Source organism: Aythya ferina (genome assembly GCF_964211825.1).
Source record: "Aythya ferina genome assembly, chromosome: 2".
In the NCBI taxonomy this organism is placed as follows: domain Eukaryota; kingdom Metazoa; phylum Chordata; class Aves; order Anseriformes; family Anatidae; genus Aythya; species Aythya ferina.
The window spans coordinates 107405948-107433323 of record NC_140297.1 but is presented as its reverse complement, the minus strand read 5'-3'; the positions used below and the strand labels follow the sequence as shown (position 1 = coordinate 107433323).

Genomic DNA, 27376 nt, shown 5'->3' with positions numbered 1-27376 from the left:
CATTTCTTATTTTTTGACAGTTGAGGGATCTGTATTGTATTTGTATCTGTATTTGCATCTGTATTTTTTTCAAAATGAATAATGGTACTTTAAAATGTCTTTAAAATTGAAAGAAAGTTGTATGTTGCATATCTTCTAATGTACAAGTCTTTTAAAGAAAGGTTACATGCTTCCAATGGTAGGTTAAAAGCATTCAGTGGTTTGAAATGCGATTTCAGCTAGGTTCATTAACTTCATGGTAAAGAAACCTTAAAACCTTTTATTGCAAATGGATTGATGTCATATAATTAATGGCATGTACAAAACTCATTTTCCCTTTAAAAAAAATAACCTTGTGCTTTTTTAGTAAATGCTCAAGTTGCTCAAGGCAATGTTAAACATACATTAAATATATATTCACTCTACTATTTATGAAACTTTTTCCATAGATTACACCACCTCCCTCGCTATCGGACCCTCTTAAGGAACTGTTTAAACAACAGGAGGTTGTAAGGATGAAGCTACGCTTACAGCACAGTATTGAAAGGGTAAGAATAAAGCAGTTATTTTTTTATTTCCCAACCTCGTTTTTTTTTTTTTTTTCAATAGATACACGGTTTTGCTCAATTTAACAGTGTTTTAGAACTAAACTGCCTTCTAACCAAATCTGTGAATTGGAGCAACTTGTAAATACATAAATAAATAAAACTAGTTCAGTATTATGGGATAGTTTGGACAACTGTTACCAGAATACTCAAGTCAGTAAGACAGCAGCTTTTTCCTCTTTACTGCTCTAAGATGTGTCTCGGATTTTTCCCTAGGGGAAGAAGTAGAGTAGCCTCTAGTTGTGAAGGCTAATAGTCGTTGTAGACTTCAGAACCAAAGTCACTCGGTTAAAAGAATTTAAGCAACAGTAAATTCTGTATTGGTAGAAGACACATAGTTAGAATCACAGAATCACAGAATGGTTTGGGTTGGAAGGGACCTTAAAGATCAACCCCGCAGCCATGGGCAGGGACACTTCCCACCAGCCCAGGTTGCCCAAAGCCCCACCCAGCCTGGCCTTGAGCACCTCCAGGGATGGGGCATCCACAGCTTCACTGGGCAGCCTGTGCCAGTGCCTCACCGCCCTCTGGGTGCTGAACTTCTTCCAAATATGTAATCTAAAGCTGCCCTCTTTTAGTTTAAAGCCTTTCCCCCTTGGCCTTTCACTGCACTCCCTGACAGAGCCTCCCCAGCTCTTCTGTAGGCCTGAGAGGTACTGGACGGCCTATAGAAGGCCTCCAGGTACTTATAGACCTATGAGGTCTCCATGGAGCCATCTCTTCTCCAGGACAAACAACCCCAGCTCCCTCAGCCTCTCTTCGTAGGAGAGGTGCTCCAGGCCCCTGGAGGTGGAGCAATTCTCCTAAGTTCTGACTAAAACACCGTTTGCAATATTCTGCTTCCATAAACTGTCTAAAATTATTTTAGAACACCATGTGTAGGCTTCACTGAATTTGAACACAGAAATTGAGACAATATCCCTAGTTTAAGAATATTCTTCGTGTTGTCCAGGCAGCCTAGGTTTAGGTGTCTGGTCAGTATTGTGGGCCACACTGCTTGTGGACACAGGCAGGGCCCCTTTTTCATGCGGACTGTGTATTAAGGGTTTCCACACAGTTCACACAAGCAGCTGGCTCATTAAAACATAATGTAGGGTTTTTTGATTATGTTAATTTTAATGTGGATTACCAAACCAGTCAAGGGAGGACGTTCTACTTGAATTTGGTATTACAGTGTAAAGCTAGGTAAAAAATAACAAGCACAAAGAATGTAAATATGGTTCAAGATCTGACTTGACTTCTGAAAGGAAATACTTGTGACCAAATGAAGGAAAGGTGCTGTTTTCTGGGCTTATTTTTTTTTCATCCACTGTGTTTTATTTTGATAAAAAAATTAGAGCCATTATGTTGCAGAGCAGTAAATTCCTTTATGTCTTAAATACAAAATATTTTATTTTGCTCAAATAAACTGCTCTTCAGATAGAATCCACTTTTATACAACTGTATGTCAAGATAGGCTGAGGCACATTCTTTCCTGAACTGAGACAAGAAACTTTGTCTAGCTATGAACTTAGGGAGTTCTGCATGTTGTTTTATTAATTAAAAACAACAAAATAAAAAATAAAAAATCTGCAAAGGATATTGCTTGACCTTGGTACCTGACCTGACTATGTGTAAAATTCTTCATACAGTTGAGATTTGCAAACCTATAACCCAGTCCTGTGCCTCAACCTTTCATCCTTCACCTTCATCAACTACAACTTGCTTCATCAGCACTGAGTGGAAAATACGGGCATAGCATTCACCCAGCAGTGCGGGAGGAGGGAATGTTTCCAGTTCTGAGATGCAGAGAACATTCTTTGCATCAGTAAACTGGAATTTTGGAGTTGATTGGATAAACAGCTACCCCTTTCCCTGTCAGTCCATCTCTCACACCTCTCAGAATCGCAAGCCTTAAAAGAGAAATGTTTAAATGCATAGATGTTTTTATGAATCAAACTGAAATACTTAATTTATATCAAATATATCACCATGTATTTATATCCTTTTTATCCATGTATTTATATCCTTTTGCATTTTTCAATTAGGAAAAGCTTATTGTTTCTAATGAGCAAGAAGTTCTACGTGTTCATTATCGAGCAGCAAGAACTCTAGCTAATCAAACACTACCATTCAGTGCCTGCACTGTTCTGCTGGATGCCGAGGTGTATAATGTGCCTCTGGATGCTCAGGTAAAGAGATACATTTCAGATTTTCAAACAAAAAACCTTTCTAGTCTGACTCAAATTGAGCGTTCGGAGAGAATTCTGTTCCCATACTGAAGTTGTCATTGATTTCCTTGGGATCAAGACTTTGCATGTTGTAGGTTATTTCGATCAGGCCTCATATTGCACACCAAGTCAGGTGTGTAATAACAAGAGGGCACAGGTATGTACACTGGTTTTCTTGGTTTTCTGTTTTGTACTGTGTCTGTTTTTCTTTCACCTCCACAAATGATGTGAAAGATAAAATAGGAACATGACTGCTGTTTGTTTGTTGTTCTTTTTTATGAAGTCAAATTTAAATTGCAAGTAGAACCTGTTTTGGAAGCTCACAAATACATCTTAAGCAAAACAAAAAAATGTCAGAAAATAAGACTGCTGCATCCCAGTTCTCTGGACTAGTGACAAAAGCAATGTGTGAGACTTGCTTGAAAAATTTGGAAATAGTCTTTGGAGACACCCGTGTAAGGTTTTCTTCTTTTCTGTAAGGCAGGCGTTAGAACTGTTCTATATGAAAAAAAAAAAAGAACAAAAATAAAAGACCAGCAGTGAAATAGAGAACACTGCAAGATAAAAGTACGTTTTTTTCAAAATCATCTCAAGCTCTATATTACATGCTCCATGTTGTTTACACATTCAGTGTTAGTATTTAGTTTCTGGTTAAACGATAAGGTGAGCACTATGCTTAAAAGATATAAAAAAAAAAAAAAAAAAAAAAAGATATCTGCATATCTTGTGTGGGCTACCACTCAGAAGTTTACCACAGCCATGTTTCAAAGGGAATATGATTTCATGGTGTCAGTATTCTGTGAATGGTTCTACTAACAGCAGTGGAAACTGCATTCAGTACCTGTTTCGGTGACTGAGAAGCATGTAATGCAAGGAAGAAATTGGCTTTTATAGAGGTAATAAAAGTTTTGAGGTACTGAATAGTGGGCATTTTTAAATGAAACACCTACACTTCTGACATGTGGAATTTTACTTGAGACCTGGAACCCCTTACACATTTATTACAGGTTTCAACGTTTCCTCAATCTGTGTCATTACATTTTTTCCATCTTTAAAAAACGAGCTGCGGACAAGAAGGTGATTCAGCAGAAAATACCACTTTTATGGAAGCTGTATTTTTCTCCCATTTTAAGCCTTATACCGACAAATTTTTAAGTCATCATCTTCTAAAGAGAATTTTCTCTTTTCCTAACAGTCAAAATACAGTCATTGTTAGTTCTGAACTTCAGAATCATTTTTTTGCCCCAATTCAGAGGCTATTACTATTAGTGCTTAGAACTTGAGATGCGTTTGTGTTCCACATATACCTGCATTTTTTATTATTAACATTTTTCAATTGATTTTAAATGTGATTCAAATATAGGATCATTATATAAGACAAAAGGATCTTTATAGGGGGAGAAGTTTTTTTCACCATGCTGCTGCTGTTTTGACTATCCTCATACAGTAATGGTAGTAATAGTAGTAAAATGCCTTTCCTTACCTCTGTGCTAATTTTTCTCAGAAAATGAAAATACTGCACATAATGTTCACCAAAGTATTAAATCTATTTTTAATTATCAGTGAAGACAATGTGTGAAGCTGCCAGCTTGAAATCGATGTGTTAATTCAAATCTTCACTGGAAGAATATAAACAGATAAGAAATCATTCCCTTGTAATTCATTCTGATGCTTTCCTGCTATCCATCTAGCAACTCTTGTTCTACGATGAAGAAACATTTCTAACTCAACTTTTATTTGAGCAAATAGTTGGGAAAGATCTGTAAGCAAAGATCTGGTTTATTTTGTAGGAACATGACTGTCTGGGAGCTGTGTCTGTGAGATTTCTTGATGTTTCAGGGCTTGCCTTTGCAGCTTCTAATCTCATGCAGACCTTGAGAACTGTTCCTTGTACTCATATGCACCAGACCAAAGATGGGGGAGGAAAAAGGTGCAAGTTTGAGGAGATCAGACTGTTAGCTGGGTACAGCTCACCTGAACAGTGTGGGACCACAAGACCAGTGTTGCTGAGGGCTCTTTCTGTTCCAGTCAGGTTTCCCTTGAGGAACATCTGAAATCTCAGACAGCTGTTTTCTGGAGATCTCAGCGTCTGCATTTTTCCCCCTGTTCTTGCCCATTACTGCAGTCCATGTACTCTTGCAAAAGAGGTGGCTTTCTTTTCTAAAAATGTAACAGGAGCTTGTGCTGTTTAGTGATGGTTATTTAAATGTTAAATTGACGTAGTCTGGCTTTAGGACTAGCTATGCAATATCTAGTTTCTTACAATGGATGAATGTGATATTCCAGATTCTTATGAAATAGTTTTTTTGAAGTATTGAAAGATTTCATTGGGCAGGACAAATAAGACATTTTTTAAATCCCCTTTTGCAGATTTTTGTGGTAACTTTTTGTTTTAAATTGCTTTTGAATACTTGTGCAGCCAGTGAAGTCAGATTGCTCAAGTTTTCCTTGATTAATGTTTTGTTTTTCCCCTAGGGGACATTCATTTAATTTGTTACTGAATTTTCAAAGGAACGAGAAAAGAGATAGCAATTTTTGTGGAAGATCTGCCTTGTACTGATTAAGACTTTAAGGCATAAATCTTGAAGCCTCCTACTCTAATTTTAAAAATAGAGGAAAGCTTTAGCTGGGAGGAATCTGGGAATAACCTTTTTTAGTGAGTAGCTGGCTGACAGTGAGATTAGTGGTCAACGTATTTGCTCACATGTACATACAAACCTTGATTCACTGACTTGGAGTTTATTTTTCCATCTGAAGCACTGTTTATGGAGCTCCCACAAAGTATGCTTTTATGTTTTTAACGCATGTCTAAGATGAATTATCAAATAACTTACCCTTTGTTTTTGTTTGTTTTTGGCAGGCTGATGACAGCAAAACATCAGTGAGGGATCGATTCAACGCGAGACAGTTTATGTCGTGGTTACAGGACGTTGACGATAAGTTTGACAAATTAAAGGTATGCATCTTCATCTCTCCATATCTTTAGGGGAAAAAAGTGCCTCTAATGTCACTACAAACTATAAAGATGAGATTAATAACTATATTAAGAAACCATAGATTTGTATATAATTTGTATATATTTGCAAAATTGTAAGTTACTGTAAATGTGTTAAGGGCAACATGAATGAAGGTCTAGTAGTATTAAAAAAAGAAAACAACAAAACCCACCTTTGTAGCCATATAACTTCATAGAATAATCTGTGATTTATTAAATATGTAGTGGGGCAGTTATTACCACCAAAGAGGCTCATAGATCTCTTTTCTGTTCTTAAAATTTTGTTGCAATATGTTTGTTTTGTTTTGTTTTTTTTTTCAAATATTGAAATTTTTTTTTCTAACTTCAAAATAGACGTGCCTTTTGATGAGGCAGCAGCATGAAGCAGCAGCTTTAAACGCAGTACAAAGACTGGAGTGGCAGCTTAAACTGCAAGAACTTGATCCTGCTACTTACAAGTCTATCAGCATTTATGAAATTCAAGAGTTTTATGTTCCTCTTGTTGATGTTAATGACGACTTTGAACTGACACCAATATGACAACTCGTATCTTCTGGCTCTTCCCATGGAAAACTAGAGACTGAGGTGCAGTGATACACAAGGTTTTGTTTGTTTGTTTAAGACGGGGCACTTAATTCTGTGGAATACTGCCTTTCTTAATAATTTGGGTATTCCTTCAGAAAAACGTTGTGTGGGGTCTTGTTCGCAATACAGAAGACGGATGCTAATTTTGAAGTCAGTTTCCCAGTAAATACCATTATCTGTATTTTAAAAATGCTTACAGCTTTAGAGCTTATTGCTAAAAAAGATGACGAAACATGGTGAGTTAACAGCGCTGGAAGCTGTTAATAACAAAAACAGCCACCAAAAAAAAAAAAAAAAAGATACCTAAAATCTGCTATAAAGCTTTGTATAATGAAATTTCAGTAACAGTTGAACTCCCACAGAAAAATGATGAAAAAGCCTGTGGAAGACAATATATGACTTGGAGGAAAATAGTCTATTAATCTTATTATATTTTGTAAATTACTGTACAGTTTCCTTTTTGGGGAAAAAAAGATGTAATATTGTCTTCATTTTTAAATAATTTATTTTATACATATTGTGCAAATGTAAATAGTCTTGTAATTAATGTTCAAACCTGTATAATATAGATATTTTAACTGTAAAACTGTTTTTGTCTAATGTTTTATTGGACCAAAGTTGTTGTTTTTATTAAGTGTAGTGTGTTCCTGGTTGGCAGTTCTTTTTAATATGGCATGTGTTTGAGTTGAGCTGATTGTTTCATCACCATAACTGTAAAAGAATTGAAACTGAACTGTATTGCATGCTTCACAGAACCCGTAACTCCTTTACTTCAGTAACTGATACCTAAACAACTGTAGCATTTACAAAAAACATATTTCATATTAGTCTGCTGTTGTAATGCCATACCTATGACTTACTATGCTGAAAATATTTTTGTGTAAAACAAAAACAACAAAAACACGACAAAAAAAAATTCTCTTATATGGTGGTCTCGTAATAGAGCCTATTTTTTCCAACAAAATGCCTTTGAATGAAAATTCTTAAATTGTATATTGTCTATTTTAATAATCTATGGAAGGATATGTAAATATGTGTAAATACAATGTTTAATAAATTTTATTGGTCATGTTACTAGTTGGAATTTCTTCTTAATATTGTAACATTTGATTATTATGAAATGTCATCATTCCTGTGATAGCATGTATGTAGGGAGGCTCAACCAAAACCAAAATTTTATGCTTTTTTTTTTTTTTAATCCTTAGAACCGTGAGTAGTTAGTTAATTATTTACTATGAGAAGGTTATAGATATTCATGAAAAAGATTTGTTACCGTCTAGTCCATAAATTATTCAAGAATGCTTGGGATCTGGTATCTGTGAAATTCATTTTGAAAGAAATGGGGCTTTTGCAAGAGAGGCGGTTACCTGGAAAAGAGATTACAGCACTTGGTTTGAACTGATTTTTAAATACCAGGTGAAAGAACACTCACTCCTTACGTCTGTGTGAATGCCCAGATACCTTTGTGGTGATGGAGAGCAAACTGAGCATTGAATGAGAGACTACACGGACAGCGGACTCCTTCCTGTATGCACATCGGTGCAAGTTCAAGTCAAGAATAAAGTGACAGTAACTCAAGCACAGTAAAACTGGATTAAGCATACATTCATATGTAATTCCTGCCCTGTGCTTTTTTTTTTTTCCCTGACTTTTAATTTGCTAGGTATTGGAGGAAGAAGTTGTTTGTGCTTTTATATGGGACTGCCTACCTGATGTCACAGAGAATTGAAAGCAGAGTAAGGAAAATGCAAACAGCATTATTCTGAAAGTCAAATTTTCACAGCTGCTTTCAGATGAGTTTTTAAAATGACACAGAAATCTGGGTTGTCACCTGCTGAAAAAGACAGGAAAAACGGATAAAACTGCAACTAGTAAATGGGTGTGAGTTTATTTCCATCAGCTTATTCACAGAGTAATAAAAAGTAAACGTACAAATCTGGAAGTGGGAAAACCTATTATAGGTCTCTTGGAGTATGGGATGTGAATGCATCGTGAAGAACAGAGCAGCTGCATTGGGTTGTGGGAGTGTGTTAGGCAAGAAGTGAGTGACAAAAAGGTTGGAGGAGGGTTTGGAGGAGGTGATGGGGTGGATGTGGAGTTGGGATGGGGGAATTGAGCGGAGCCACAGCTTGCACAGGCAGTGAGCGGGTCCAGGAGGGCTGAGCAGGGGCAAGGCTTCAAGCTGTTCACAGTGCTCTGGGAGTTTCAGCACTTTCTTGGATGAATTAAAAATATTTTGACAGTACAACTTATATGGAGATCCGCAGATGGATGTTTCTCAGGCATAGCCTTAACACGGGGAGATGCCTTGCTGGTGTCGGTGTCACACAACAGGTTATGTTTTGATACCAATCAGTAAACGTTGCCTTGCCCACGGGGTAGCCTCAAGCGTCGCAGTCCCAGGGACAACGCTGCCACCTTCCCCGGTGTGAATCCGGATTGTGTTCCAGCCCCGTTTGTGCACGTTTACACTGCGTGAGGACACCCAGCGCGTGCCTCCAGCATTTCCACCACGCCATGCGAGCCGGGAGGGCTGAGGCGAATCACGGCTGGGGAGAAGGCCGTGATCCCCTCCAAAGAGCCAGGCTGCCTCCTGGAAGCCTTGAGGGGGGTTGTTGGGTTTCTCCTGTTGGTTTTTTTTGGTCCCTGGCTTCTAGGGACCGAGCTTGTTTTTTTGGGACAGGGCACCTGGGGGGGTGAAGCAGCGCCACGTGGCCGTTTTGGGGCTCAGATCCCCTCGTCTCCAGCTTTATTTCCGAGCAGCAGCCAGCGGGCGGGGCACGACTTGGCAGCTCCGTTCCTCCCCCCGAGGGCTGCCCGCAGATGCCACCTCACAGCCCCGCGGAGCCTTCATCCCCCTACCCCTCTCCTCCTCCTCCTCCTCCACCTGCTCCCCGCGCCGCCCCTAGCGGCTGCCGCCCGCCCGGCTCCCGACCCCTTTGTTCCTCCGAGCACCCCCCAAAAAAACCCTCCCCGGCTCCTCGTCGGCTCCCCTCAGCCCCAAACCCGCCCCGGTTGCGCTCGGAGGGCGGGTCCCGGCGGCTCCCCGAGGCGGGGCCGCCCGCGGCCGAGCGAGGGCCGGGCCGGGCCGGGCCGGGCCCATCCGCGCCGTCCCTGCCGGAGCCGCCGCCGCTGGAGCGCGGGGGCTGCCCCCGGCCCGCGGCGCCGCCGAGCGGTGAGGGGAGCCCCGGGGACCCCGGGGGAAGGCGGAGAGGGGCCGGGGGGGCTCGGGGAGAAGCCGGGGGAGCCGAGCGGGGCCTTGGTGCCCCGGCAGCCGGAGGGAGGCGGCCCGGCCCGGGGTTTTTTCTCCCCCCCCCCCTCTGTGAGAACAATGCGGCCTCGCCGAGAGCCCGGCGCGTCCCGGTCCCGGCTTTTTGGCTTTTTTTTTGTATGTGTATTTTTTTGTGGTTTTTTTTTTGAGTTTTGTTTTTTTTTTTTGTCCTTTTTCTTCGGGTTCGCTTCGCCGCTGCTCCGCTCCGGCCACCTGCAGCGCCCATGGGGAGCGCCGCGCCGCGAAGCCTCCGGGATCGGCACCGTCGGGGCTTGGGGCTTCTTGTTTTAGCCCCGTTTAACTCTTATTTATTTATTTATTTATCTATTTTATTTATTTATTTTTATTTTTCAACCCGAAAATAAAACTTAACAGCTTCCTGCGTGCCCCCGGCAGCGGCGGCTGAATTGGGGGTGACACCGGTTTGGCTCCGCTGTGGTCACCCGGGGCTATCTGCCAGCCCCATGGGTGTCCCCGTTGGGATTTCCCCTTTTTTTTATTTTTATTTTTTTTATTTTTTTTCCTTGTTGCTGCTCATGGGGTGCAGGGCGAGCTCGGGGCCGCTCACCCCAGCCTCGCCGCAGCAGAAAGCTCCGGATGAAGAAGTTTGATCCTTGGGGAGGAGGGCTCCGACCTCCCTTACGCTGCCAAAAATGCCATATTTAATCTCTTTTCTTTCCAGGAACGGCGAGGGGGAGAGGAATTGAGATTTGACCATCGTCTCCAGCAGCCCTTCGAGGTTGCCCTCTCGGCATCATGAGGCCCCGGCACGTGGCGGCGCCCACGGCCTCGGCGCTGCTGCTGCTGCTCCTGCTGTGGGCCCAGCCGGCCGCCGGCTGCAACAAGGCCCTGTGCGCCAGCGATGTCAGCAAATGCCTCATCCAGGTAGGGGCGGTAGGTTTTCGGTGCCTTGCCTCTTCGTTAGCGATGCTGGATTAGCAGGCAGGGCTACCTAAGAATGGGCCCGTGAGGTGAACGAGGGGGCAGTGGGTGTTAAACACGAGTCCAGCCTTCATATGGTCTGTTCCAGCTTCTTTAAAGCATTTCTTAGTACCCCTTGGTAGACTGGGAAAGGAAAAGCAGAGAGCACGGATACCATATGCTAGTAAATCATACTGTAAATATACAATTACTGTCTGAAAAACGATGCGGAGGTGGCATGAAGCATCTCCATGTGCACTTCTTCATTCTGTATAAATGTTATTTATCTGGTTTGTGCATAAAAATAGTTGCCAGATTCACAAGCGCACCCAGCAGAATGAAGACTGGCTGTTGGCCGAGCCACCTTCTTTGTGGCTTCTACACCGCCGTCGCTTTAAATTAAAAATAAATAAGGATAGTAAAAAAAAAAATGCTGCTTCTCCTAGCTCAGCCATTGTCTACAGAGTTGTTAAATGTGTGGGCGAGTGAGGAACTTTTGACTTTCTCCTTCTTGAAGACAGTGCTGCTGTTTGTGTAGATGTGCCAGCCATCCTTCCCTTGCGTTTTTTCGTGCCACCTCCAGGCGTGAAGCCTGCCCAAAGTAAGGGGGCTCGCTCGACTGTCGCATCGCGCGGTTCCCTGTCCTATTTTCACAACCCTCCCAGCTTGGCACGAGCCACGGCTTGCAGCCGAGAGGGGAGCAAGCAGGACGTGGCGTTTGCCAGCTGCAGGCAGGACGCGGGGCTGTGCCTGGCTGAGCGGAGCGGGGAGGCAGAAGAAAAAGCGCCCTGAAAAGCACACGGTTAACGTAAATATTTCTTGCCAGCGTTGCTAGAAGTCAGCACAGTCCTCACGGCCACTCCTCGCGAGCTGCTCTGCGTAAAGGGTGGTCCCTACATAAATATTTATTTTGTTAGGTCCAGGATGGAGCATGAGATCAACAGCTTGCACGCATTCGGCTTGCGGCTTGCGTCTGGAGGGCCCTGGCTTCGCTGGTGCTTTCGTGTTGTGCTTTTTTGTTTTCTGTAAGCAAAGATCTGCAAGAAAATAGCTGGAGGCACCTCTCCGCATCAGCTTAGCCTGCGCGGAAACTTTGCAGCTCCCTGCAGCTGGCGGAGGAGCTGCGGGTGGGACCTAGGAGAGCATAGGCAGGGAGGGACCACAAAGTTGGTTCCCTCCAAGGCTTTGGATGCAGCTCCTTCCTGGGCCCCAGCGACTGGGGCTTGGGGTTGGGATTAGGGTTGGGGTTGGGGCTAGGATTAGGATTAGGGTGGCTGTTGCCTCGTTTCCCAGGTAGGCAGCCGACCCTGGCTGTGCCCCGTGCCTGCATTCCAGGATCTTGCAGATCCCTCCGGTTAATGAAGTGGAGCGTGAGGCTCTGCCCCTCATTCTCCTTAAAATCTCCTTTCCTCTGGGTCTTCACCTCCTGGGAATCTCAGGCCCAAACTCCTCAGCGTTTCCAAGACTTTTTTTTTTTCTTTTTCTGCCCCATGGTATGAAATAAACACCCCCTTTCCGCTTCGGGGCTGACGTATCTAAAGCTTGCTGCGGGCTCGCGTTCTGTAGCCGTAGTACGTAACACAGTTGGGATAACAGCATTATTCCGGCTGGTTTGCTTCCAGGAGATTTGCTGTTATTAACTGTTCTAGGAAAAAAAAAAAAAAGAAAAAAAAAAAAGAAAAAACACGTTAGCTCTTTTTCTTTTGCTCCCCCCTCCAGTTTGCAAAGAGGCTGCCAATGCCTTCAGGTCCTATTTCTCACCGCGCCGAGAAAATAGTTTCTGTCGCTTCAAGAAAGCTTTGAAAAAATGCAGATGTTAAAAAATAATAATAATAATAATCTTTTATTTGCTCTGCGGAACAGAAATATCTCGATTGTACAAACATGTCTGCTTCCTAGGCAGTGCCGTATTTTTAGGCTGGGAGGCTTATTTCTTGCCCAGCAAAATAGGTTCTCTGGTGCACCTTGGGCTGTTGGGGCTGGGCGGCTGCCAGCCCCGCTCATGAGTAATGCTTTCTTCCACTGACGCCTCGCCACCCCCGGCTATCGACAGGGAGCGTTCCTCCTCGGCTCCGCTTCGCCCCCGGCCCGTGCAAGCATTTTTTTGCCAGAGATGTGTCCTGTGCGGGTGTCCAGGGGGTGAGTCAGTCGGAGGAGCCCAGGAGGGGTGCAAGGAAATCATCTCTGTGCGAGGAAGGCGCCTATGGAAAAACACACGGAGACCGCCTGCGGAAGACCAGCACGGCTGCCATTTCTTCCACCTTCCTCCTCCGAACTAACACAAAGAAGCAAACCAGAGTTAAATTTTTAAAAATCACAATGTTCGTGAGCCCTCACTGTAAAAATAATGTCGGTAAGATAGGTGGTCCGGACACATGGACACCAAGATGATTTTTTTTCCTATTGCAAGTACAGAATTTAAGGTTAGACTTGGTTCTGTAACAATACGCTTCTCTTAGGCTCTCACGGTGCTAGTCTTTAGAGCTGAAACAGCTTGAATTCGGTGATTTCTCTGGCTTTGATTCATAATGTTGCATTTAATGGTTTATGGAGAATTACCTCCTCCCACACGCTGGCTCGCTGGTGTTGCAACGTCTTTAATGAGTGTGAGGTTGTTTGCCTGGTTGTATTGTTGAAGCACAAATACATAGTTTTATTTCAACATTAATACATATTAATATTCCTCTCTGGCCCATCTAACCGTACTCTACTCGGGGCTGGTTTTAAAAGTTGCTCTATGCAGGCTTTTTTATTCCGGAGGCTGACACAATCTGTTTGTTGAGCTGTAAGATAAATATTTTAGAAATGCGTCATTCATTCACATAAGTCATCTTTCGGAGGCTGTGGCGGCTCCTCTTGTGGAAAACTTTGGATATCTCCTTAATGAGCCTGTTTTCCATCCTTCGCTTGGAAACAGCGTAGTAATAGGTGACATGAGTAAACTTGGAGAGTGAAGAAGTCAGAAGCCTTGGTACTTTTCCACTCTGTAAATAAAAGAAGGCTTAAGGCTGCGCATCGCAGGAACGCATGTGGACAGAGAGCTCACGCTCGATCCCCCCAAAGTGCAAACACTTCTGATTAAACTACCCAGGCAATAGCTTCTCAGCATTGGGCAGAACACAGTAGTTTGGGCATTTGGTCTTTTTGCTGTCTTTAAGATTTGTAATTCTTAAGCTGCAGTGAAGCAAAGAGAATGATACCGGAATGAGGGATTTTTGTTTAAAAAGTGAGGTTTTGCCCAGGGTAATCCAAGCCCGTGGATTGTCGCCCGCTAGCCGCGGTCTTTTGGCCGAACTGGAACTGCTGCTACGTGCTTGTGAGCCAGAGGAAGCACACCGCCTGGTTTTTAGATTTCCTCTGGACGTGGAGGATGTTTCCACGCTTCCAGTGCACGCCTTCAGCGGGGCTGCTAAACCTCTGCCGTCAGGTTTGGGTAATACGAAAACGGGGGTTGTCTTCTTGCTTCCAGGCCTTTGTGATTACAGAAAAACACACGTGCACACTGCTCGACTTTCTGGAGACCGCTGAAGGCTTTGAAGTGCCCAGGGTGTCATTTTGCAGGAGGAGGGAGAAGGTTGTTTCCTTCAGAGCAAAAAGCGAATCAGCTGGACCCGGGATAACAAATTCCCATACAGTTACTGGCCCTGCAGATGGAGAGCAAGGCGTAGCAAGCATCCAGGGATGCACAAAATGGTTTTGTCCAGCTGACTTAACCAATTAAGTTCCTCTTAGCATCCAGGGATAGGTGTGATGGCAGGCTTGCACGTCCTCCAAGTATGTGCACTGCTTATGGTAACTTCCTTTTTTAGCTAAATTATAACTCCTGCACGCTATTTATATATAAAGAAACATCCTTCTTTGAATTTCCTCTGGAAGAGGGAAAAGCGTTCAAAGAACTTGTAGGTTCAGGCACAAAAAAGCAAACACAGCTTCCCATGAATAGGAGTTTTTCTCTTTTAAATGCTTGCTAGCTTACTTCAGGTCTCTGTTTAGAATTTAATCTTTAAAAAAAAAAACTCACAAAAGATCCTTTTGTAAACTCAGATTGCTGCTTTGGCTACAGATGTTTCACCATTTACTCACTCTGTGAGTGTCCTGAGCTCTTTTAGTTTGAGCTGGAGGAGGAATTGTTGTGCCCTGCTGGCATTTCATGTCTGGGTTTGCTGTGGTGTAACACGCTGATGTGTTTTTCAGGAGCTGTGTCAGTGCCGCCCAGGGGAAGGGAACTGTTCCTGCTGCAAGGAGTGCATGCTCTGCCTTGGCACGCTTTGGGACGAGTGCTGTGACTGCGTTGGTAAGTTTGCATTTGTTTTGCCTCTAAAACACAGACTTTTTGTCAATTTGTCATCTCGCTGCCACCACACTGCACCTGCTTTGTGGGGTTGGACACTGCAGGGAGGTTTCTGACTGTGAGGTGGACCGACAGGTACCACGCAGGGACAATTTTAGCTCTGAGTTCCCCTGTGAATCCTTGGGATTAGTCGTAAATATGCATGGCCCAACTCTTTGATCGCTCTTCTGTTTGCCAAAAGAGCTCTTTCTGGAAGGTGAGAGAGAGGCGTTGTGCTGTGGTAGATGACAGCCCTGACAAGAACAGCATTATTAGTAGCAGATTGTGTTCAGAGCCCCAAGGTTTCTGCAAGTGAAAGCTGCCCCTGCTGAAGGAGGGCATGTTCTTGTTCTGCCTTGGGTTTTCAATGTGCTGAGAGCTTCATCCTTCTGTGGTTGCTGCAAGTCTCCTGCTGCTCACAATCCATCTGGCTCCCACGAGGGGGATGCATCCTGACTGCTGTACCTGAGCTCAGCTTCTCTGCCTGCTGGCTCTTCTCAGAGTCCATGAGGATGATGAGCTTCAAAGTGCTCTTTTTTTACTGTTCTCTGCTTCTCCCATTCCATCACGATGTGAATATGACAAAATTGCTTCTTGCTTGGTTCTCACTCGCTTACTTGTGCTTTTCTGTCCTGCAATAAGCAGCGGTGTGGCACACTCCCATCCTTAACCTCATTCTCCCCAATGGCACAAAGTATTTTCAGCCCCTGCAACTGTGCTGGCTATAAATTTAGGAGGTCTTGAATTTGTTTGTTTTTTTTTTTATTTGAGCTGAAATCTTTTAATGGGCTCACTAAAAAGTGATATATATTCTTTTTTTTTTTTTCCCCATCCCTTTTGCCCTTCCAACGTCTTCTTGCTTTTTGTAATGAAATACCAAAGAGCAGTGTGGTCATGTTCAGTCGTGAGGGTGGGGAGGAGAGGAGGTGGCTTCCCTCCTCCAGAACAATGCATCATCTGCTGTAGGAAGCAAGGCTCGGCATGCAGAGGTACTGCAGGAGTAGGAAGAACCTAGCTATTGGGATTGTGAAGAAGAAAAAAAAGTCTACACATGGGGATTTTTGTTTCCAAATCCACAGGTTACTCCCTGTTCCGCTGCTGTTTCCTGTAGTGTTATCCAGGAGAGAAGCTAGGAAGGCTTTAGTTTCCGTTTCCCATTACTGGGTAGCCAAAAACATCTCCTGATGGTTCTGCTGCTGCTTCCAAACTCATTGGCTGCGTGGCGTGGTCCTGCTCAGCAGGAATTATGCTTCCCTTTAATGTAGGGTGGGGGTGAGAGGTTTCCCTGGCATTCTTGCTTCCCTTGTTTCTGCAGTCCATTTCTGCATCTTTGCATCCGTGCCCAAGCAGGGAACGCAGGGTACAGCTCTGTGGCTGGCTGAAATCCCCGGGGGAGCTGTGATGCTCGTCGGGAACTTGGATTTTCAGTAACAGTCTGTACTGAGAGAGTTGGGTAAGAGGAAGGCAGGAAAGAAAGGAAAGTACCTAAATTGGCACGAATATTTTATTTATTTTATTTTTACAGTGGAACACATCTGCATTTCCTTCCATGACAAGAGACCTAGCTCTAGCATAGTGTCTCAGTTATGTTTTAAAATCCAGTTACTGTATTTTGTCATAAATCATTGCCTTCCAAAGCAGTAATGTGGACATGTTTGTTCCTTCCCAGTTGCTCGTAAGTTCAGCTCTTTATTTTCATTTTAACCAAAGCTACTGTACTGTAATTACACGTTAAAACACCGTAACAAATGGTAAGAGGAAGGATCTTTGTGGAATGAGCAATTACCTGTGGCATGAGCAGTGGTTTCTTGGTTCATTATAAGATTGTATCTTCTTATTGGATTGATTCGCACACAAACTGCAATCATTTGATAAACATTCTTCCTGCTTTTTTGCTTTTTTCCCACCCCATGTGTCCTTCTTATCAGTGAAACCCACCTTCAAGTCTAACTTGACAGAGGTGGCTTCTGGAAAAGCTCGTTGGCTTCCATTTCACAGCAGTGTCTCTTGACGGGTCTGTGCCACGTCGATTCCTTCCTCATTAAATTTTGGGTGGGCTTTCCTTAGTACAAGTTTATTGTGAATATTCCAAGGGTTCCCTAAAAGGTGATAATGCAGTGGTGTAAATGCTTAGTTCAAGCACGGAGTCCAGGAACATCTGCGAATAACAAGTTGTTTGATGAGGGGTAGCAAAATAAAGCCTTCACAGTGGGAAGCTGGCGTAAGTGGAATTGTTTTTAGTGTGACCTGATGTTCTTTGGAAGAGGCTTTTCCTTTTTTCCAGTGCTTGGCTCACCTTTCTACAGAAGTTGCCTGTCAGGTGCTGTTCCTGTTCCTAGATGTTGCTGGTAATGCTGACAGCATGCTTGAGTCTTGTCAGACCTCACGCTGAAATTGTGACAGGCAAACTTTGCTCCTTGTCCATGAGGGAAATACGCCGACTGAAATTGAAAAGATTGTGGTTTTGTGTAAGGTTCTGGTTAAACATGAGTTCTGAAGCTGGACTCCTGATGGGTCTACGGGGCAAGAGATGCTTTTCTGAGCGTGTGGGGCAGGTAGACTTCAAACATGTACATCCCACATGGCTTTGAAAGAAGAGTAGTGAAGGACTGGTTTGCTCTGCAGCTGTAGCTGGCTAAAACTGTATCTGTGAAACTACCCAAAATGATATCCAGATGTACGTGAGGAAAATAGATTTCTCTGTCTCTTGCCAGGTGACTTCTGATAGTATTTTATGGCTTCTGGGTTTAAATACCTCTGCAGATACAACTTTTATTTTCAGTTTTGGAGGTTTCAAGGTTTTGATGAGACAAAGGTACCCCGCAGTTTCCTTGCTGGTAGTAAACAGGGCGTAAATGGTTAATGAAAAACTGGCCCCTGCATTGCACATCACAAAACCTTTCTGTAGGAACTGTCAAAGAGGATTGCAGAGATGGACAGTAGGTTTCAAAAAAGATTCCCCAAGAGATGGAGAAAAAATGTGGAAGAGGTAGGCTGGAAATAAACTTTTTTGCCTGTAGCGATCCCTCCAACTAAGTAGAAAAGCCAGGAACACCTCAGCCGTGGCTAAGCAGGTGAAGTAATTCAGACTCCTGCTCGCTCCTGATACTGATCTTTGCACCCCTGGCAGGTGACTAGTAAGATCTAGTACGCTGCTGAAGCAAAGGAGATCGAATACTTGAATCATGATCAAAAGTTTCGTGTACCTCCGGCCTTGTCGAGATGCTATCTGGGTTCAGCTGGGAGCTTCCAGTCCAGATTCGTGCCGCTATCGATTACGCCGCGCTTTGTCTCCTTTCCCAGGGGGAGCAAACCTTCCGCTGAACTCCTCGTGGTCTGATGTGTAATGCTAGAGCACGGAAAGAGAAGTGAAAAAGAGTTTTTTTTCTTTTCTCTTGGATCTCACAGGTCGCAGGTGTGTTTTTTTGTGTAACTCGCTCTCTCGTTCCTCTGCAGGCATGTGCAACCCTCGCAATTACAGCGACACGCCGCCAACGTCCAAGAGCACTGTAGAGGAGCTGCACGAACCGATCCCTTCGCTGTTCCGGGCGCTGACGGAAGGGGATACCCAGCTGAACTGGAATATTGTTTCCTTCCCCGTTGCAGAAGAACTGTCGCACCACGAGAACCTCGTTTCCTTTTTAGAAACAGTCAACCAGCCGCAGCATCAGAACGTCTCTGTGCCGAGCAACAACGTCCACGCACCTTACTCTAGCGACAAAGGTAAATGAGCAGAGGGTCTGAAACTCCTGGCGCTTCCAGGAGCTTTCTCAGGGCATCTTCTGTGCTGCTCTGTGCTAGCTGCTTCTTTTCCCATATAACATACCTAAAAAGTTGAGGCTAATTCTGAACATGACATAAGAAAGAGTGAAGCAAAAGCGTTGAGGAACCTGGAGGATGGTGTTAAAGTGACCGAGGGTCTTAGGAGACACTGAACGATGCGAGTTTGTCATCCCTGTAGCTCCTCCTGTGGCATGAGGCAGTTTGTTCAGATAATTTCACGGGCACCAGCAGGTTATGTCCTTTGAAGCAGACACCTGGAGCTTAGGAGACAGGACAGACCAAAATTGAACCCTCCTCACCATGTCAGTGCAGCGCTAGGCGACTGAAATGCGTGGCTTCAGAGCCTGAGGAAGCAACGTGCCACAAACCACGGCACCTGGGCTGGGTGTTTACTCCTTTAGGTCTGAGCTGGCATAACTTGAACTCAGGTTTGTGGAAAATCCAGCATTTATAGTAAACCTGAGTAAGATTGGCAAGGTGAGGAGGGATTTGACAGAGAATTTTAAAAATAAGTACTTTGGGGGTAGGGGGTTTTCAACTTATGTAAGGACTTCCTGCCCTTATTTTATATATATGTATATGTCATTATATTTATTTATATATACATTTAATATATATTTCCACCTTCAGTTCGGAGGACGCACTCTAGAGTATTGTGCGCTGGGTGAGAGGGTAAAAGATGAGAAGTTTGAGGCATGACAGCAGCAGGATAAGAAAACTTCTCAGTGCCTCTTGGTTTCTATACTAAACCTGAAATACTCTTTCGTGCAAATCATGATATCAGACTTAAAAGACTCTCATAAACAGTTCTCAGTAAGATTGCTGCTTAACAGGGGAAAAGAGCATCTGATTTGTTTTATTGTAGTGTAATTAATGCTTCGCTTCCTTCCCAACACACGCTTTTAAGTACTAGTAACCCCACGTGTCGCTGTTGTGATGGCTCTTTTATCTTATCAAGGCAAGATACTGATGGACGCGCTGCTTTTCCATGCCATCGTGAACCTTTGACCTAGTTATGTCTCCAAGCAGGCCTGCTATTGATTAAACGGAACCGTAATGGCAACTTTTCTAACTTCCTTTGGTTAAGGCACGGTAGAAAAAGAAATTAATTCCAGAACCGGGAAGCCAGATGGTCAGCAAACATCTCATTTGTGAGCCTTTGACGTTATTAAAACGCTTGGTCACCATTCTGAGAGCAGTGCAGAAAGCCACGTTAAATGGCAAGCCACAAAAAGCCATGTGTGCAAACACGACAGTATTTCAGGAGGTAAATTATACTTGGGAAAAAAAAAACAAACTGTGCTTGGAACAACCTTGAATGTAGCCCGCTGTACTTAGGTAGAGCAGCCGGATGGCCGTTCCCCGACAGTCCTTTCCTCCCGCACCAGCAGGACGGGGTAATGATAGCTTTGGATTAAACTTGGAATTGGGATTGCATCTCGAGGGTGTGGAGGAGTTCTGAGTTTAACAGCACAGAAAATACATAACTGCAATTTTTTTTCTCAGTCAAAAGTCTCCTTCGTCTCATTTGCTAAGGACCTGGTAGAGATGAGGCTGAGAGAGCTTCCACTGGAAGGATGGCGTTCCGAAACCAGCAGTTATATTTGGAAATAGCTACCAAATAACTCTGGTTTTGGGGCTTCAGGAGACACTTAGAAGAGAAATAAATGTCAGAGCCATTTCTGTAACCTCTGGCTCTGCCTCCTCCATCTTCGGGATCAGTGAAGAATAGGAAAAGGTAGAAAATGGCTTTCAATTTCTTACGCTTTTAAATACGTCACCCTGTTCCTAAAACGTTTTGGCTGAGTTGCCGGGGGAAGCAATGACTGAAAGGTGGAGGGGTAGGAGGTGAAGTGCCCGAGAGCCTGGTTAGAAGGAGGGAGGGAGCCCAGGAAGTTGCAGGAGCCTGGCGGCTGCTTCCCATGCGGAGCCAAGTCCCACAATCACGTCGCTGTGGTTTAACAAGCCAGCAGGTGGGAGAAGAAGAAGCGCTGTGGGAGAGGACGGGGCTGTGTGCACGTGGGGCCGCCTGCTCAGTCGCAGTAAACACAAATTTCGCCTGCAGCAGAAGAAACTGCAGACGGCCCCCGTGCCCTTCCCTGCTTGCCAGACGCGCTGCTAGTCCTGGCGGCAGATCCTGCAGATGGAGATGCCTTCCGGATGGCGGTCGTCTTTAAGGCCGTGGCATTCGGGGCTTTGAAAAAAAAATCCCCCCTGTGAGCGGGAACACAGATGCTTTCTGTTTTCTCCCTCGCTATTTTGGGCTGCTTCTGCGGAGCCGTGCGTGCTTTGCTCCAGCATGGTGGGCTGCCAGCAGCCCCTCTTCTTTTGTTGCCTGTCAAGGGAGAGATGAAGGTTTTGGGAAGGGGACAGCAGGCTGCGCGTTGCCCTCTGGAAAAACATCCCCAAATTTGGAGAGGCTCGGCCTATAAATACCCCCCTCGCCTCTGATTTTAATTTCAGCCCGCCCTCAGCGCGGGGATGCGGCGCGAAGCTGCTGTGGGCCGCCAGACTTGCTCTCTGCAGCCCTGGGCGGCTGCCAGGAAAAGCAGCGCCGGCTTTTGGGGAACCAAAGGCCTTTGTGCCTGGCGGTGGGGAGCCGCCGGGCCTGGGAGGAGGAGGAGGAGGAGGAAAGAAGGAGGAAGGCTGCGGATCAGCGCCAAGGGGGGATGCAGCGGGACGTAAAGCATCCCTGCCCTGCCCCAGCCTACCACAGCCGCCACCTCGAGCTTCCCCTATTATTATATTACCCTAACGAGTGCCTTCCCTCTCCTCCGGTGAAGGTGGAGCTCTTTGTATCGGTGGCTTCAGGCGTTGGAGCCACTGCTCGCCGTGGTTATGAATCTGGGGTTGCATTTGAGCTTTCTTCTTCTTCCTTTTGGCTTTGCTTTTAGCTGATGCCCTCGGAGCTCTGAGCAGCGGGTTCGGATGGTTGAACGAGCCGAAGCGCCGCAGATGATGACAGGATGTTGGCAGGAGGGAGAGGGGGAAGTCAGATAATCTTTTGGCAGCTGATGAAACAAAATCTGCTTTGTAGTTTGAGGGTTTCCGACTCAAACTGCTCGGTGACACGGCGCAGGGCGGCAGCTCTGGGCCCGGGCTTCCCGCGAGTGCCAGCCAGGTAAAGAAAGTCTGGCAGGGCCGTAAAGGGCATCGGCCTCTGTCGCTGTGCCAAGAAGATACTAAAAAAAATGCTGCTTTTGTTGTTTTTTTGACTTCTAACAGGTGATATGGCAAAAAAAGAGCTAGGGAGCTGGCAGCCTCCTGCCGCTCCCTTTCCCCTTCCCCGTCCATCCCTTTTATCTACGCCCAGGGAGGCAGCAGTGCCTGCCTAATGAGGTTTGTTCAACAATTTAAATACTTCCCCAGATCCCCACTGAGCCAGCACTTTTGGTTGGTCGAAGTTATTTTTTTACGACCCTGTTTCTGCAGCCTGTAAAGAGGGATTTCATGCTTGGCGTGAGGAGCTCTTTCCGAAATTCGGCATCTGTGCGGAAACACCGGCTCTGCTGAGGAGGAGCAGGGAGATGCAGCTGCGTGTAGCTCCGTGTGCTCTTTTCTTTGGGTTACAGCCTGCTTTTTCCACAGGCTGTGCCTGTGCCCTGAGCCACCGACGCAGAGCACGCGTGGGCTGCGTTGCACGGAGCAGGAGACGGCAACTTCAGCCAGGGGTAGTTGGGTGTCGTTGATTTTTGCAGCCTAAAAATTACGTATTCCAGCTTTTTTTTCCAAGGTTGTTCCGCTGCTGTTCAGCCACGAGAGGCTGTGCCTTCTGCAGCCAGTCCGGAGATTAGGGGCAGTCAGGTGGAGGTGGCGCCTCCAAAGCTGATTTCGCAGCGAGAGATTTGGATAATGCCCTCGGTAATATGCCCTAAGTTTTGGTTAGCCCTGACGTGGGCAGGCGGTCGGGCTCGGAGATCTTTGAAGGTCCTTGCCTACTGAACTCTTCTAATCCCAGCTAATCCAGGAAGATTTAGGAGCGCCTGTGGCCGAAGCTCTGTGCCTCCATTTGATGCCTGAGCACCTCCCGTGAGCAGTGAGGGGGACAGAAATGGGGCTGCCCCGGTGTCCTGGGACTGTTTGGTGTACAAGGGTGCCTGCTGGGCTTTATTTTCAAGGGCTGTAGAAAGAGAAGTGCCAAGAACGGGACGGGACTTAGGCAGCCACTGCGTTTTTTGTTGACATTCCCAGCAGTACTTCAAGTTCTCCGAGATTTCTTGAATAACTGCAGCTTTACTCACAGCACAGCTTTCCTGGGAGCCGAGAACTGCTTCAGCTGTGGCTCTGTGATTCCTCCTCAAGGCTCCTAGGCCTCTCGCTTTGCGCATGGTGCCTGCGAGAAGGTTGTCAGCTCAGAGCCTGAACAAAGCAGCCAACACTCCTTTGCTTTCAGTGGGCTGGCAGCATGAAAGCTGTGGTTAACAGCTGCTTCACGCCTGGCATCCTTTGGTTGCTTCCCCTTCTCCATAATCACTATAAAAAAAGAAAAACAACAACGAAACCAACACGGTCTGATTTATTATGTCCGTTTGGATCACATTTTCCTAATCCACCTGGGGTGTAGGGCAGTATGTTTCTTCTGGATCCACACACTTTAAGCAGAAAGAGGCTAGAAAGCCTCCTGGTGCTCCCAGCTCACAAGTCCTGGGGGTAAATGTGGTGCAGTCGAGATCCTTTGGAGGATGAAGAGCTATCTGTGGGGTAATCACACGCTCAGCAGAGAGAAAAGTTGGAGGGAGCCATCAGCTCGGGGACTTGGAAGCCGGCCGTGGAGGGCTGCTTTTTGTTTTGGAGCTGTGGTAAAAGCCTCAGCTCCGGTTTTGGGTTACACCGCCAAACTTCAGGGCCTTACAAGCAACTGAACAACAAAGGGAGCGCTTAGACAACAAGGCAGAGAGGATTTCCTAATCGTCGTAGTAAAACTGGTGCTGTTGAAGATAATAATGAAAAAAGTGTGCTGTTTCAGCTGTGGAAAATGAGACTCCGTGGCTCTAGACGCACTGATTTAATGTGGCGTGAGAATGGTGTTGAACCAGGGGGGCGAGGAGAAAATGTTTATACTTAAATGAGTGGGGTTTGATGTTTTTAAAATATCTTCCCTGAAATGTAAGTATTTTGTGATAACATATTTCGGCATAGCTCATCCTAGCAGACAACGGGCTGAGTTGCAGACACTGAGAACTTAAAATTGACAGATCTCACTCCCCTAGGGTCTCTGCCTCCTCTCTCTGCTTTCCCTATCACCTTTTTTTTTTTTCCTTTATGCTTCATAGTCGTGATGATTGCACTCCTACCTTGAAATCTATATGTGTAATTAATTTTTAACTGACCTTTTAAAGTACTTTAAGACCTTTAAAACCATTTTTTCCCCCTCTCGGTTTAGAGCACATGTGTACTGTGGTGTATTTTGATGACTGCATGTCAATACATCAGTGCAAGATCTCCTGCGAGTCCATGGGAGCGTCCAAGTACCGATGGTTTCACAACGCCTGCTGTGAGTGTATCGGGCCGGAATGCATCGACTACGGCAGCAAAACTGTAAAATGCATGAACTGTATGTTTTGAAGCAGGAAAAGTGAAATGCAGTACTATGGAGGCCAAAGGAATCCCTCGCAGTTCTGAGCTGGGGGTTGGAAAACACTGCCTTGTGGTGGAGTGCCTACTGGTTGCAACTAAATGTAGCTGGTTTGAAAAAAAGATGTATAAAATTTGAAACTTTTTTCCTTTTTTTGTTTTTTAATTCAAGCAAGGCTAACTTGTAGATGTTTCGACATTACGTTTTAAGTTTATTTTTCTTTGTTTCTGTTCGAATGGTACAGCCATGCTCATCCTTGCTGTTCTGATTTTGTTTTCCTCTGATTTGAAACTATTGACTGTATTGGTTTTCAGGATGTAATACTAGAGCTAGTAGGTAGAGTAGGGAAACCTTAAGCACGTGGTAATGAGATTCCCATCGTCTGAGTTCAACAAGTAATTAAATGGATACTGAGTTGAAGAGGGAGAGTTCTTTAGGTTTTTATTTTCAAACCTTATTACCCTCCAGTTTCTGAGCGTAGCCTTCTATTGTGAAAACGGTATTTGAAGAATAAGTAATGCTTTCCCTTCAAATTCAAAATGTGGGCTGTCGTGGATAAAATCCTAGCTTCTTAGAAGGGCTGCCCAACACAACACTGTATGGGACACTTCTACAAGTTTCGTTTGCCCTGCACTTTTCAGTACGTTGGGAACTGAAAAAAAATCTTTTCAGTCTTTTCTTGAATACGTTAGGTGCAGTTGCATCTCCCTCTTTTTGCACTGTTCTCTAGGGTCGCTTAATTTCTGAACATTCAGTGCAGCAAAGGGAACATGAAAGTTCATTATGAATTTAATGACTAAATGAATAAAGAAGAACGAAACAGCGTGAACTAGCAGGTGCTACGGTTGAGCAGTTGGCAGCAGACGCGTTCACATTTAGTTTGCTCTGAATATTTATTCCAAAACTTAATTCTTTTTTTTTTCCATGACATGTTGTCATTGAAGATGTGTCCTCAAAGGCAAAGTGAGGGTGTTCTGGTACAGAACCTTGTCCGTGTCTGTAAAAAAGAATTGTAACGTGTTACATGGCGATTGTTAGGACCCAATGAAGTCTCCACTGATAATGGTACTGAGTACAGGAATAAAGTGCGTGAGTAGTTAAGGATCAGCTTCTGGTATTTATAATGGTGTATTTTTTAACTCCTTGTTTGTTTTTTTTTAATGCATATATGCATATATCTATATGCACACACGAAGAATTTGACTAGTCCTGTTTCTCTCACTGACCTCAGTCCAGAGGGGTTCCACTGTTTTCTAGTCACTCCTGTGTATCTGTACCGTGTACAAATGAAAGCAGTCATTTTACATTTATTTTACTGAAAGGTTGCCTGGGTGGTTTTTTCATAGAGCTCTTTCAACAAGCCAATATATAAATAACTCTTGTGAAATAACGTTACTTTCTTCAGTCTCTTTTCCAGCTGTAAAGAAGTACTTGAAAGATGACAGTTTGTTTTGAACTAGTAGATAACGGAGTACCGGCATACTTTAAACTTGCAATTAAGTGATAAAAAGTCGTAGATATGAATAGAAGAACCTAGCTTGTAATGAAGGAGTTGATCTCTGCATATCTGACGATTCATGTTATCTTTTCTTTTTCCCGATTTCCTTAAAATGAATGAGAGAAAGAATATGTTAGGAGCAGCTGTGCCTGTTTCTGGCTGGAGGATGATGCGTTGTTCTTCACCCATTCAGAAGGCACGTAGTGAGCATTCCTGCAGGGTGCTAGCGTGTTTAAGACTTCAAAATGTTAAATTATTTGAAACACGATCATAGTTCAGAATCTTCCATGAGAGAAAAAACAAAACAGGGCTGATGTTTCTGGGTAGGCACCTGCTGTCGTGGATCTGGGACACCGACTCCACTCACATCACCAGGATTTCACTGAGGTCAAGTCAAAGGAACAGCGAGGGCAGAGGGGACTTGCCTAACACGTGTCTGGGAAACCCTGGGGGAACAGCATAAAATTGTAAATAGATCGGTCTGTGTAATGGCCTGAGAGTAGGTAGTGAGGATGCACACTTTCTGGGGCTTGCCTTATTTTTGTAATTCTTAATGCTGTCTAGAGTTTGCTGTAAGCGTTGCGTGTATGCTAATGTCATACAGCAATAGCAAATGTATTTTATTACGATGAGTGTTTTAAGAGGTATTTTAATAAAAAGACATTACTGTTTCATGTGTTTTCATTCTCGTGATCTCGTCAAGGTGAATGTTACCAGGAAGCATAGTGTAAAAGTTACTAATCTGAATGAGTGCAAAGACTTTAAAATAGTGTACCTCCATAACTCTCAAGAGAGTTATACAGGCACCCACCCTCTTCGAGGGTTTTGAGAGAACATTTTTCATTTCTCCCTCTCCCCATTGAAACTAAGTCGTGGTGCAGTCAGGACTGGGAGAAATGGAGGCCATGGGGAGCGCAGGCCCTTTTTTCAAGTTCTGCCAGTTTTTCTTCACCTCTGAAGGACCGGGTGTCTCATGACAATACCAAGTTCAGCTCTCAATTCAATTATGTGGCTAGTCAAGGAAGGAAGATGGATGGTTTCTGCACTAAAATGAGTGTACTTGCTTTGGCCTTTGGTCATGACATGGAATTGATTTCTGGAAGTTATCTGGTACTTTCCATTGTGTGCACAGCTCTTTTAGTTGTGTAAGCAAAAAATGACTTCACAGCGCTTTGTTTCCTGGGGAGTTCATCCATGGTACCAGCAGATCCAACCACATAGACCGAGTGCCAGTGAACCACTGAACATGCTTTAACTATTGAGCTGATCATATTTGGCAGGAGCCATCTTGTTCAAAGGAGCGTTATTTTCTAATTTTGGACAAACTTAGAAGCTGAGATATTAAAATGGCTTCTGAGGGGCTACTTTAGACTGACGATCAGAAGAAGTTATTAGCTTTCACTAATAAACAGACAACCTCAACCATTGAGCTGGCTTTCTTGAAGAGGTATTTCAACTGAGAGAAAATGGCAGGGAATTACTCATTTACACAACTGTGCTTTTTTTCTCCCATTTTTTTTTCCTGACAAAAATGCTTTCTGTATCTCCATTATTATTTCATTACATGTAAGAGGCTCACATGCAACAGCAAGACAAATTTCAAAGCAGAGAGCTTGCCATCTCT

At 44.5% G+C, this 27376-nt stretch overlaps 2 protein-coding genes across 12 annotated transcripts in view; both read left to right on the top strand.

Annotated features, from left to right (window-relative positions):
- ANKRD12 (ankyrin repeat domain 12) overlaps positions 1-8626 on the top strand; it is a 65845-nt gene extending 57219 nt beyond the window's left edge. For 9 of the 11 annotated variants that reach the window (XM_084508271.1, XM_084508269.1, XM_084508267.1 and 6 more), the window contains 4 exons: positions 429-527; positions 2612-2755; positions 5655-5750; positions 6144-7448. In XM_084508271.1, the coding sequence (XP_084364397.1) occupies positions 429-527; positions 2612-2755; positions 5655-5750; positions 6144-6329 (525 nt within the window). In that variant the 3' untranslated portion in view covers positions 6330-7448. Of the gene's footprint in view, positions 1-428; positions 528-2611; positions 2756-5654; positions 5751-6143; positions 7449-7790 lie in introns of those variants that run through there. The other 2 variants (XM_084508273.1, XM_084508274.1) reach the window with 2 other exon arrangements.
- Positions 8627-9396: 770 nt separating this feature from the next.
- TWSG1 (twisted gastrulation BMP signaling modulator 1) lies at positions 9397-26423 on the top strand. The gene is made up of 5 exons (XM_084508288.1): positions 9397-9549; positions 10328-10530; positions 14761-14860; positions 18353-18619; positions 24063-26423. Exons 2-5 carry the CDS (start codon positions 10402-10404, stop codon positions 24242-24244), a joined length of 678 nt encoding a protein of 225 aa, XP_084364414.1. The 5' UTR covers positions 9397-9549; positions 10328-10401; the 3' UTR covers positions 24245-26423.
- Positions 26424-27376: the final 953 nt, after the last annotated feature.

Excerpts from the sequence above, each read along its gene's own strand:
- TWSG1 (XM_084508288.1), top strand. The coding sequence starts at position 10,402 with ATGAGGCCCCGGCACGTGGCGGCGCCCACGGCCTCGGCGCTGCTGCTG. Across the intron at positions 10,531-14,760 it reads TCAGCAAATGCCTCATCCAG|GAGCTGTGTCAGTGCCGCCC; the intron begins GTAGGGGCGGTA and ends TGTGTTTTTCAG. Across the intron at positions 18,620-24,062 it reads ACCTTACTCTAGCGACAAAG|AGCACATGTGTACTGTGGTG; the intron begins GTAAATGAGCAG and ends CTCTCGGTTTAG.